At 46.0% G+C, this 13,308-nt stretch overlaps 1 protein-coding gene across 6 annotated transcripts in view; it reads right to left on the bottom strand.

Annotated features, from left to right (window-relative positions):
• Slc4a4 (solute carrier family 4 member 4) overlaps positions 1-13,308 on the bottom strand; it is a 321,412-nt gene that overhangs the window by 271,063 nt on the left and 37,041 nt on the right. For all 6 annotated transcript variants that reach the window (XM_051170376.1, XM_051170377.1, XM_051170378.1 and 3 more), the window contains one exon: positions 3,533-3,606. In XM_051170376.1, the coding sequence (XP_051026333.1) occupies positions 3,533-3,605 (73 nt within the window). In that variant the 5' untranslated portion in view covers position 3,606. Of the gene's footprint in view, positions 1-3,532; positions 3,607-13,308 lie in introns of those variants that run through there.

Raw genomic sequence — 13,308 nt, 5'->3', positions numbered from 1 at the left:
TGACTTTACTGTTTGAGACACGGTCTTCAGGCTGCCCTTGAGGTCCTCATCCCCTGCCTCCACGCCCCTCCCCCACTTCTCAAGCACTAGAATCACAGACAATACACCACTATACCCATCTCCAAGACGACCTTTTTTTTTTTTTTTTTAAAGCCATACTACTTCCTTCCATCTGGAAAAAAAAAAGTTATGTCATGCTTGATTTAACCCACAAAACCTGGCAATTTCCCCTACGTTTGAAATCAAATCCAAGTAGTTGTTTCTTGTGGTCTAGGTTGTTCGAGCAGCACCAGCTTATCATCTACTGACAAGCTCTATACATCAGAGCCCATGGACAGACAAGCTTAGGCCTTTGGGTTCAAAGCAGATCTTCATGTCTGAACTCTTTCCACAAGTTGACATAGTTGAGGTTCAATATTCACTGCAAAGCCACACGCAAAGTAAGGTAACCAGAGAAAGAACGGCTCTAAAAAACTTCCATCTATTGTCAAGATTAAAATTGGCACTTGGCTTCCTTTTCAGGATGCTGTATCTAAGCCATTAACACATGAGGGAAATTTTATGACAACAAGGCTTAAGTCTTTAAATATATGCAGCACAGATAAGTTCATTATTTAAACAAAAGATGACTCCTTGTCCTGACTCACCCTGTTCTCGGCGTTTCGCAGATAATGGGTTTCTACTGAGATTTTTAGGAGGTGGATATTAAGTGTTATGCCGCCCACTGAGAGTAAAGTTGAGCAAGGCAAACTGGGGGCATGGCCTGAAGTCCCAGTTTCTGTAGCCCTAGCACACCAGTCGAAGAAGCCAGGAGAGAACGTGGAGCTCTTCTGGCTTCAGTGAACTGTAGCCAAGTATCTCACCTCGGGGACTCTAAGAATTATTTTCACTGTATGAACTTCTCGAAGCAACTATAGCTACTGACCTCAGTTACTAAAACGTATGGAAATTACTAAAAGGCAAAGCTCCTAACTTACTTTTGCAAGGTGTGTCCTAGTATACTTTAATCACAGTCATCTCAGAAGGAAACTAACTTCTGGGGTCAAAGGAAACATAATTGATAATTTACAGGAAGGGCCCTCTAGCTTGTTGGCCTTTGAACTCATCTGCCTACCTGTGCCAGAAATTCAGCTATTCAGGAAGTAGCATGCTGCTCCTCATCAGGAATGCCTGTTTTGTTTTGTTTTGTTTTTTATGGAATTACAAATATGAGACACACTCGCAACCTTGAGAAACACATCCCCCATTTAAAAGTCCATCTGTATCAGAAGTCACGACAACCACCATCCCTTTCCTCACTCAATCGCAGGACACATGGATGCGCCACCAAACCTTTGTCCATTTTCAACTTCTCTGTACTCCCGGCTCAGAGATAACACTGCATGTAAGTCCTCCCAACCCCATTCAAGGAAGCCAGCTGAGAGACAGGAGGGCCAAATGGAAGGGCATTGAAAGAGAAAGAACCAGTTTATAACTTCCAACTTGTCTTCTAGAGTGTCTTCACTGTTGGAAGTCTACACTGAATCTGCCATAAGCAACTACCCTCCTAAATGGCCTAGATTCATAACGGCAACTTAACCTGCCTTCAAATAGAAGGGATCAGATCAGGCACCGGCCAACAACATGAAAGAGTAACTCTTACGTGGATGACCTATGAGAATGGGAAAGCTAAAGCTTCTTTGCCATTCAACCAACACATTTCTGGCACTGAACAGGCATTTCCATAGCCTCTGGTTGCCTTTTTGTTCCTCTCCCAAAGAAAGCTGGTTACAGAATTATGTGCTATTTACATTAGGATTTATACTGTGATCAATAGATTAATTTTCTGCTTGAAAATCAAGGGAAATCGCTCAGGAAATACAGTTCTTAGCCAAAGCCTTAAGGACCTGAGTACAGTCTCCCACTGCAGTTTTGTGTTGTTGATCTGAGGCACCTTCAGCACTCTGGATTAACATGCCCTGAGAACTCAGTTAGGGCTTTGTTCTCACAGGAGAATGTGTGCACACTGTACATTCCCACCCCCAAGGTGTTTTTGTTTTGTTTTGGTTTTGGTGGGTTGGTTTTTTTTTTTTTTTTTTTCCACTTTAAATTGTTCTAAACCCATAGAATTTTCAATCAAACCTACATTATCTCTCATACTCTAACTTGATGACTTTCTCTCGCCTTCTGCAGTCTGGGATAATGACAGTGACTGCAATGAAGTTTCAGCAATGAAGGGAAGTGTTATTCTTTAGCCTTCCCCAACTTGACATTTTCCCATAGTCATGCTGTAAAAAAAAAAAAAAAAAAATGCAAGGAACCCATAAAACAATATGAGAGAAAATACTGTAGTTTCCACTTTTCTAAGAAACTTAGGCATAAAGTTTGTGTTAGTCTCAAGTGCTTAAGCATGTGAGGGGGGGGGGGCGGGGAGCCAGAGGGTGGGGCCAAGGGAGCACCAGTCGTCCACACTACAGGGCAGAAGAAAGCAGGTGAAACAAATCACCATCCTGGGGCTGGTCCCGGTAGCACAGGAGCACGAACACCCTCTACCTGGTGCTCCATCAGACTGAAGAATCGCCCCAGAACACACAATAGCCATGTTCCTCTCCCCAACCTCATAACCCTCTGTGCCAAGGTTTGGGGAGGCATGGAACAGTAACCAAAAGGACCGGTCAGTCCACAGCCTCCAAAACACAGAAGTGTCTCTCAAGTGACATTCACAGGAGGAACTGATGGCATCGCTCATCTGCATGTTCCATTTGGTGCTATCTATAACCCCGACTGCCATATGGAATCTCATACCTTTAAATGCCCAAAATAGGCTTTATATTTGTGATGCCTTCGCTTTACTACTTTAATAAATACTAATGCAGCCTTGCCTTCTCACTACCAACCAAGGGGTATCCCCCTGGCACTACTGATAAGGCAGGAGGTGAGTGAAGGGAAGGCATCCTGAAGTGTGTTGGCACGGATAAAATGGAATGCTTTCTCGGTTTGAACAGGCACTGGAAAAACTAGTGAAAGAGGCTCTGAGGAGCTTTCAAATCAAAAATGCTTGCCCGTGTTTTCTTAACTAAAACTCATCCATGACAACCGTTCTCATTGCCTTCAGCTTAGACCTGTTTTCCCTACAGCGACCGTTATCATTTTGTCTCTTTAGCAACATCTGTTTTTTCGCCCCTGTAAGCTAAAAAAAAGAATCGTAGAAGGTGCAAACAACCACATTTCTATAGATCGGGCAGCTTCCTGGAATTACCTAGTAAAACAGTCATCTCTGGTGAATGAGGAAAGTAACACAAGCACTTGCTTTAAAATAACACTTAAAAAAAAATAAAGTAACAGGTAAGACCCTGCTGAGTTCAGTTCTGAGGGTCCAATGAAGTTCTTAAAATTACTTCCCGTATTGCAGCAAAACCCGTAGAGATTAAAGAAACTCCGCAGGCAAGATCTGGTGCTTAACTTTAAAAATGTAAGATGCATGAAATTACATATGAATTATCCACAGAGACACAGATACAAACACACACTTTGCCAGACGCAAAGGGCTCACCTTCTACTTCTTCTTCATCACACACATGTTTGAGGAAGGAAGCCCCTCTGTCCAGGACAGCTTCATCCTCCATCCTATAGTAATAGAAAAGAAAAAAAGAATGCTCAGACTTCTCCTGAAGTGAGCCACTTGAAGCAGCCCAGCTCCTGGGCAGGTTAACCTGCAAGCTGTTGTTCATGTTTGCAGGGCAGAGTCCCTCTTGCTTTGGTGGCTTTGTCACTCCTTCACGCAGCTCTTCTCATCCGGTGCTGGGGAACGCGCTGGCCCCACATAGCTTCAGTTCTAACCTTGAGAGGGTAGCCACATGGATAGGTAACAGAAAGTAATCCCAGTTCTTCTAGTCTGGATGTTGAGGTGGGGCGGGGAGGAGGGCAGGATTCTCCCTTTGGGGAGTTTGCAGAAAGGGAAAAACCAGAGATGAAAACAAAAGAGAAAAAAAAAAATACCAAGAGAAGAAGTTTGGTGTGTCTGGAGTGCTCGTGATGATCATTTGTGGAAATCCAGTTTCGGTGCTTAGCTCGTTAAACACCCCCACTGCACAAAATGTATACCCTCACACGAGCACACGCACGCCCACCCACACACAGAGCGCGACAGGGAGTTAGGCTAATGCACAGTGGGAGCCCAGCTTGCAGCCAGCCTCCTAACACCAGCCCAGTGTTCTGTGTTGAGTGGCAAGCGTTGTTGAGTCACATGTTGGCCTTACGGAAACCTGACATCTGAGGATTATCCAGCACTGGGGCTTCAGCGGTGGGCGCGTACACATGCCACGCGTCCATTCATTCCCACAGCCTTATCACGCGTCTCTCTGTGTGCGATCCGCACTGTTAACTCTTCTCTGGAGGGCATGGAGTTCTTCATTTTGTACCCACGTTATGCTGTCCTCCGGTCTCCTTACATAATAGGATCTACTCTGCAATTTCATATGCTAAATAAGACCTCAGAATCTATCCAGGGAATGACAGCGTGGTTTTTTTTTTTTTTTTTTTTTTCTCAGTCTCCCGGTGCCAAACATGTTTCTGGTTTACAGAATGAGCAAAGCTTTATTCTCTTACTCTGCGACTCTTTTCACTGCATTAACGTTCATATACAGATTTCCATGAACTCTATTTATAGTGGAAACAGAAAGAAATCCTGAACTGCTCCAATGCTGCCTGTGTAGTACAGGGCTTATAACAAAGAACTTTCTCTGGGCACAGCTGCTCTGTGTCATCTCATATATGAGCTCTGCCAGAGAACCACATGTTCACTCTGTATCCTAGGCATCCAATTATGTGCCCAAGCTCTAGATATGGTTGAGTCTGTTTTCCATACTGTCTGTATCAAGTATGTTGCTGCTTTAGATATTTGCTGTAATCTAGGCAGCGGGGCACTGAATTCTGTTTTTCCCCTTCCTGTTTTAGGGGCACATCTCCCTCACCAAGCAGTCACCTTTGCACAAAGGGTCAGAAGCAAAAACAAAAATCTCAGCTGCCTACTCAGTAGTTAATGCCTCCTGGTGCAAAGTGCTTCGCTTTTTCGAGCTGCAGGGATTTTTCCCCCTTTGTATAAAATTAGAGTAATATTATCTATTTCACAAGGATTCGACACAATAACATCAACTCTGCATTGATTGCTTGGAGATTTGAATGAGGTATCAAATTTGAATGCATTCAGCACCAAACTTAGTGCGCGTCACTTTGTCTAATAAATGTGATTCCTGGGCCGGTAAGGTATCTCAGCAGGTAAAGGTGCTTTGCCTCCAAGCTTAATGACCTGGGTTCTTGCCTAGAACCTACTTGGTATAAAGAGAAAACTGACTCCACACCTGTGCTGTGGTGCACACGGGGGGGGGGGGGGCGTGTAGAAGGCAGGGGGAAAAGAGAACACACAGAGGGGGGGGGGAGGATTTTCTTTTGGGGATTTTTTTGTGGGGGTTTGTTTTGTTTTGTTTGTCATTAAGAAACTCATTCCTAATCTACAGCTACACCACCCTGAACTCCCCCAGCCTTGTCTGGTCTCAGCAACTAAGCAGGACTGGGCCTGGGTAGCACTTGGATGGGAAGAGATCCATTATGTTTGGACACTTAAAAAGAGACGTGAGTCTCACACATACTTGATGGTTTGTCCTGACACATGCCAGAATATGTTTCTTCTCTGCACTCATGCTAAAAATGTATAAAACAAGATATGGGTCCATCGGCAGGATTATAGTGGGAAAGGAATTCCTTAAAGGCTAAGAAGTCATTTACCGGCTTCTCCCAGCCGTAGGCTCCCAGGAAGATTAAATAATACAGCCATTACTCGTGGATTCAGCAACTATTTAATTACTGCTTTCTATATTCCTGTTGCTCTTCATTCAGATAGAAGGGAACAAATCTACATGTAAGACAAAGATTCCTTAGAAGAAAACAACCTAACAACTAATGGAGGGACAAGGCAACCTAGAGACCACGTGAGCTCTGCAGAGTGAATCGGGCCAAGGGGCTGCATCGCACACGGTGGTGCTAATGAAGCCACGTGATTAGAGGCAAAGTCGCTGTGTCAGAATGCACAGCCAAGCCCTTCCAAGTAAAGGCAATGATAGCAAGGGCCAAGGCCTCAGGGAGAAAACTTTAGCACCGTCCAGGAACAGACGTAAGTTCAGCAAGGCTAGACAGCAACAGAGGTCAACTGTACAAATGATCCTGGGTGGGGAGACGGGTCATGCAAGCCAGGAGGAGACAGAACTGAAGGCAACTGGAAGCTGGAAACCTGGACCGTTTTCCCCTTTTCAAAGGGTCACTCTACCTGTGCTGTGGAGGACGGATGGTCAGGGAACAAGAGAAACTTGTAAAGTGCCATAAGAACCAACGAGATTTTATGAGAAACAGGCTGTTGGGAAGGCGTGGAGAAGGCATCGTGTGTGTGTGTGTGTGTGTGTGTGTGTGTGTGTGTGTGTGTTTGCTAACATAATCACAACTGCCTGAGTTGGGAACTAGGATCTCAGGGCTGGTGTTAAATATGGCAAAATCCATGCACCATGCTGGTGCTGAAGTTATCACCGCATGCAATCCTGCAGGAAAGCAGAGCAGGTCCAAGGGAGTAGACCTGGGATCACCTGCTACAACCCGCCCACATCCCCAAGTCAGGCAGTGGAGTGAGGTAAGTGCATTGTGGGCGTGAGTGACATCAGGGCAGTCAGAGAGAGCATCTCATCTGAAAGCCGAGAAAGGAGATGGGGAAGCTAACCTTGGGTGTGGCACTAAGGAGGACACAGTTGTCCATTACAGAAGCAGCTGAAACAGGCCACGCGAAGTGCTGGAGGAGAGGGGAGCTGAGAGGGTGTCTGCCTGCTCCCTCTTCTCAGCTCTACCTTCCTCAGCTTAGGAGAAGAGTAAATATTCACTGAGCATCTACTGTGCACCCTGCACACTTCGAGGGACCAGGGCTACACAATCACATCTACCTTCTAGAACTTCCCTGGAGGTCAGGGAGCCATCCAAAGTGCAAGGAGCCACCAGCTACCCAGCATTTGTACACACCAATTAAGACTGACAGCTCAATGAGAATATTTTCTTAACCTCCCCAGAAGAACAGCAAAATCCCTGAGCGCTGCACCGCTGCACATACCCTGTATGCAGTCCCTCTGGAAAATAAAACAGCTCGCCCCTCACTTCTTCTCAGAACTAACCCCAGGTCAGTCAGCATGCAGGATCCAACACAAGGAAGCATAGACATCATGTTGTACCCTCTCATCTGTCAGGGAGGCCCTAAAATACTCTGCTGTCTCTCGACGTATTTTCTCAAGAAAACATTTAACCTAGAAATCTATGCCTTTCCCAAAATTACATGCCACAAGCAACAGAAAATGGGAAGCAAGAAAACCAAAGGCAGTTTGGAAGAGAAGGTAGAAAAGTCACGGTGCCCAAGCCCTCTCACAGCCCCCAAGCCCTCTCACAGCCAAGTGGAGAAAACCACCCACCCCCACCATCAGAGCGGAGAGTGGGGGTCATGTCTGGTGCATTCCTTGGCTCTTTGATGCATATTTCACATTCCTTTCAGGACTATACATAGCAAGTCATCAGAACTTCATTCTTTCTGGTGGATCATGCAAGGTCCCTGCACACAGGCCTCTTCCCTGCCGAAAAGGAGCAAGTGAAACAAAGTGAAAACACCAAGCCCAGTGGCCCTTACTCTTCCTCAAGAGCAAGACCACTCTGGTGCACTTGGCTTTCTGCACAGACCTGAGAAATCCACCTTTACATGACAGACATCAGTTATTGAGCCTTGCATCCTCTTAGCAGTTGCTGGCTATTATTAGCAAGACAGAGATATCATGTAAAGTGGCTGACCTGATCATTTTTCCCCCTCTATAAATCAGCAGGAAGAAATTAACTCATCCAGTCCCCTAATCAGGACCCCCAAATCTGCCCTTTAAAATGTCCTTCGCACGTGTTCTGCACTTGCTGAAAGCAGAGCAGGAAGTGTGCTTCCACACAGCTTGGGTGGTTGTTCACATCCCTGGCAGGAGGCAAAATTCAAACCAGACTTGGAAGCACCTGACCAGCAACAGGGGTAAGGGGATAAGAGTCACACCAGTCAGTGTAAAATCCACTTTGAATCAATGCTGCCTTCCTCCACCTGGCCTCTGATCAGAGAAGTTACACTCCTTCTACACAAGTCCAGACCCACGGTGGGGGTTTTCTAATTCTGCATTATTCTGGGATAGCAAAATGATTTAACTGGAACACATGTCAGCCCGTCTGCCAAATGGGCAGGCTCTCACCAGCCGGCCCTAATCACTGAGCAGGCCTGTGAGGGTGACTTAAGTCCGGCACGAGAAACATTTGTGCAAAACTGTCAGCCACTGGGCCCAGAGCACCCGTCCGCATTCCAGCCCTCTGAGATCCCACCCTCCCCTGAGCCTGCGCCAACTGCCAACGTGCTCACCAACTAGTACTCAACGAGCAAGCAGCTGCCACTCGGCCAGTCAGCAAGTGGCAGGCCGCCAGCACACAAGTTTCAAGAACACCAGCCTGCTGGTCACAGTGCCGTTAAAGGTTGAAGGTCTTCGGCTACGCTAGCCTTTAGCTTCGCCTCACTTGCCCTCCTGCCTCCATCCTTCCCCCATCATGCCTCCCACAGTAGCAGTTCACTTGTCTCTATGGTAACAGCATCTGGTTTCAGAGTTAGAACTTCATGCAGCACAGTTTCTCTCTTCGCCTGGGGCTTTTTGCCAAGGGGTGCACTAGCAAAAAGGCTGCTGCCTGAGTTGGAGCCACCTGTTTCCTTGTCACCCCAGGATGGTAAATCTGCTGTGTGTTCTCAGATCGTGGCATCTATCATGCGGGACGAACATGTTAAGCTCAGCATGCTGTCCGTGGTGGTAGAGGGACCAGGCTAGAGCTTGCAGTCAGAAACCAGAACCAGCCCATCTCTTCCACAGCCTGAGCCAGGGTGCTCAGAGATAGGCAGTGTCAGGGACTTTTGACTGCTCCCAGAGGTGGCAGCAGGGAGCAAGATGACTCCAGCTGTCAACATGTCCAAACTAGAGTTTGACATCACCGGTTCACTTTGTGCACGCAGCTTCAATTTTATTAGTTAACCTAGTATTTAAATACTCTATTCTGTCCTCGCCAGCTTGGTCTGTTTATGACATCTAATGAACCCCATCACCTCTCATTTTATAAAAGCTTTTTTGTCCACAGCAAATGCTAAACAGTTCTGTGCTCACATGCCCTGAGGCACAGACATGTATAGGGAGTGGAAAAATACTGAGAGTGACGATTTTCATATTAGCAAATACTGTTATGATAATTATGCACACAGTGTTGCCAGGGATTTTTAGTTATGGACTAAAAGGTACATGCATTCCTGAGCTGTTCCCTGTGTCCACATCACTTGTAAGAGGTGAAAAAATCACTCTGACCAGCAGCTCTCTGAAAACGTAATGTTTTCTTTTGAGTTTTTTTAACCATTTTGTTTTTTTAAAGCATTTTATTGGAACCTTTGTTGCTTTGCAAAACGCGTTATCCCTATCTGTAACGGGACCGTAAAGAGCAACACACAACCGTGAGAGTCATAGGTGGCAAAGCCGGCTCAGCACGGCAAAGTGCACTGCCATCTCTTGGCAACATGTGTTCACTGCAGCCGACTGCAACAGGAGGACAAGGGAAAGTGGTAAGCATTCCCTTCAAAAGTTCACACAAGTCCCTGAGGGAGGGCCTTGCAGCCCCCACAGGAAGTGAGAAGAACGCAGTCACTGGCTTAACCATGCACAGTGCCGAAACTCTGGACAGACTGATGTCTTAGGAGAGAGAGAGAGAGAGAGCCATCAGCACAGCAAAACTGACAAGCACAGTTGATCATAGCCGGGCCTCCCACAGATCAGCAGGCCACGTGGCAGAGTGACCCTCACTCCCACTTCAGGAGGTCCCTAATCAATCGGTCATTGACACAGGCCAAGAGCCAGGGAGATGCGGCCCCACCTGAAACCAGAACCAGGGCAGGTTCGTGCTACACATAATTCTAGACATTATGGACTGCCTTCAAAGTTTCTCTGTACTCTTAGGCACTTTTCCCAGAGAAATGATCATTTATGTTCACACTAAGACCTGTACATGAGTGTCTGTGGCAGCTTTATTCGTATTGGCTAAAAGCTAGAACTGGGCCAAGTGACTTTCTATAGGTAAATGGTGATGGTTTAAAAGAAAGAAAGAAAGAAAGCAAGCTACAGTCTATCCTATCACGGACTATGGCTTAGCAAGCAGTAAGTGAGGATAAGCCACCGACTCACACGATAAGATGATGTGTCTTTAGGAGTTTACGTTAAGACCAAGAGCCAGCCCCAAAGGCTACATGTTGTATAAATCAGTCACGTAAGATTTCTGAAATGGCAAGTTTTACATATGAAGGACAGATCTGAAGTCTCCAGGGGTTAGAGATGGGAGTGTTGGCAGCTACAAACAAGCCAGGTAAAGATGGATGTGGTACCAGCTTAACTCCACATCTGATCACCCTGGTGGCAACACATGGACCTGTACACAGGTGGACCATATAGAATGTGTAGAGAGAGGGGAGAAGACAGCGTAGATCTGAAGAGTTCCGCGATACCTTATAAAATGCTAATTAGCACAGAGTAAAACTGGCCCAAGTGTGGGGTTGCTCCCCAAAAGTCATTTCTCTATTATTTCTAAATGATGCCTTCAAATCTACAGCTGACTCAAGATTTCCATCAAAAAGTACTCACTTACCATTCTGGAAATACTATTTTCCATGGTGGTCAGGTACAGACAGAATCAGGCAGACCTGAGCATTAACTCCTTTAGCAACTCTGTCTTTGGGACAGCGAACTAACTCTCACTTCAGCATCTCCTGCCGACAAGCCTGAAACAGTTCACACTGGTTTAGGGTTTTAAATAAGTCTCTGAAGTAACCAAATCCAATTCATCTCGCCGCATCGACACTAAATATGTGTAGGGACCAGACAAGATACTAAGATCTGAATAATCCTACAAACCCAAAGGCTGGAATTCGGTCCCAGGGGAGAGCTAGTGAGAATCTGAGCTGGTTCCAATATGTGCCTTTGAACTCTCCTCTCGAACCTTCTCCTTGTTGGGGCAGGGCCTCCCATGCTCTGTGCCCAGGTTGCCATCTGAGCTCGGGCTGCCTGGCACAGACTGTGTAACAACAGGCAGAGCCTGAAGTGTCAAGAGGCACCGATGGACTCTGGGGATAAAGAAGTCACTGGGGTCCAAAAGAAGGGAGAGTTTGCTGCAAGGCCATGGCATGCTAACAAAGAGACTGCTGGGAAGGGCACACCATGCTAACCCAAGGCTGATGGCCTGGTGCTGAGGACACTCCCCTCTGACAATCATGGTTGCACAATCATGGTTTATAATCATGGTTGCACACTACTGAATGACTAATGGCCTTCCTGGGTTTCCCACAACAACTTCATGTTGCCTGAAGCACCTGCTCTTTAAATGTCTTCTTGTTTTCTTTTTAAAGATTTATTTATTTATTTATTTATTATGTATACAGTGTTCTGCCTGCATACACACCTGCACAGCAGAAGAGGGCCCCAGATCTCATTATAGATGGTTGTGAGCCACCGTGTGGTCGCTGGGAATTGAACTCAGGACTTTTGGAAAAGCATCCAGTGCTCTTAACCTCTGAGCCATCTCGCCAGCCCCCTTTAAATGTCTTCTTAAGATTTTTCCTGTTACACGGAAGCGAGCCTTCCTCCCAGACTCTTACCTTTCAACTTTCCCTCTTTTGAGGAGTTTGGTGTAAAAGCAGAAAGGCCAGAAGACAGGAGATGGGCAAGGCAACACAGCTAGTATTGCTCCATGAGAGAAGTCAGGGCCAAGGGCAGCAGTGGGCATGTCCCTTTACTGTCCCTTTGTCCTTTTCACTAGCAGTTCTCCAGACAACTAGACCCCAGCCAGCAGCCAATAAAGGAAAGAAAACGAAAAAGGGGGAAAGGAAGCTCCCCCATATAATGATGGGAAAACAGACAGACACAGCTGCAAACCAGTCATGTTAAGAAGCATCTACCAGCCAAGAGCGCTCTCTATGATGCTGGTTTTAAAAGCAAGAATGGATGGCTGGCTTCCCATCTGCTCTCACTAGTGGTTTCCAATTTGTGTCATTGGCTTCTAGAGCATTCTCTTCCAACCCAATCATTCATAAAAAAAATAATTTGGCACCTTCCTCCTCTTGAATACCATGCAATGGTTCTTCTTTAGAAGAATCTTCTGGGAGCCAGGCTTGGTGGCGCACACCTTTAATCCCAGCACTCAGGAGGTAGAGGCAGGCAGATCTCTGTGAGTTCAAAGTCAGCCTGGTCTACAAAGTGAATCCAGAACAGCCAAGGCTACACAGAGAAACCCTGTCTCGAAAAAAAACAAAAACAAAAAAAAAGAATCCTCTGGGTTGAGTATAACGTATTCAACACAGAAGAGGGGGCTGGTCCAGAGTGTCTCACACACACACACACACACACACACACACACACCTCCTTAGCCCCTCTTCCCTGCCTTCCCTAGCTTTGCATGGTATATACTGCTCAGATACCCAGAAGCCGCATAAGATGCCACCAGAAAGCTCAGCCTCACTCCTCAGACCTACAACTACACAAATTAAAATCCCATAATGTGTACAGATAAGACTAGAATGAAGCAAGATGGCAGCTATTTGCAAATAGGACTGTGACTTGAAATGTTGAAATAAACCTTGAGCTCTAGACACTTCAACTTGGTCGGTGGTGAATTATCTATGGTATGTAGTCCACAGGCAGCACCAATAAGTAAATGCCACAAATAGATCACGCTGACACTCATATTCAGTCTATGATTCTATACACATTTACTTTAGATTACCACATATTAATCTCAGATTAGTTTCAAGATGGCAGGTGGGTAAGAATTCAAAAGCAGGAATTTTTTTTTTTTAGGACACAAGGCTGAGAGTCAGCCACATGGCACCTGATCTGGTATGGCTTCTGCCCTGGTCACCTCTGACACAGAGAACTGACATCAGCAAAAGTGCTTCCCCTCCCCCTCTCTCACCAATATGGCAGCCATACAGTTCACGTCTTCCAGCCTGAACTACCACCCACCTGGCAAGGATGAGGCTGCTGGCATTTGCTTAAGTTCTCACTTGGTCCAGGCAATGTGTTAAGCATTATACATGCATTACTTCAACCTGGGCACTGTCACACTTTGTCCGACTGGCTTATATAGTGCTGAAGACTCTAACTGAAGGGTTTTAATACCAGGAACAATCCACGAGTGTATATTAAGAACATTCAA

This window comes from Acomys russatus, chromosome 28 (genome assembly GCF_903995435.1).
Source record: "Acomys russatus chromosome 28, mAcoRus1.1, whole genome shotgun sequence".
Taxonomy (NCBI): Eukaryota; Metazoa; Chordata; class Mammalia; order Rodentia; family Muridae; genus Acomys; species Acomys russatus.
This window is presented reverse-complemented; position numbering and strand designations above follow the sequence as displayed.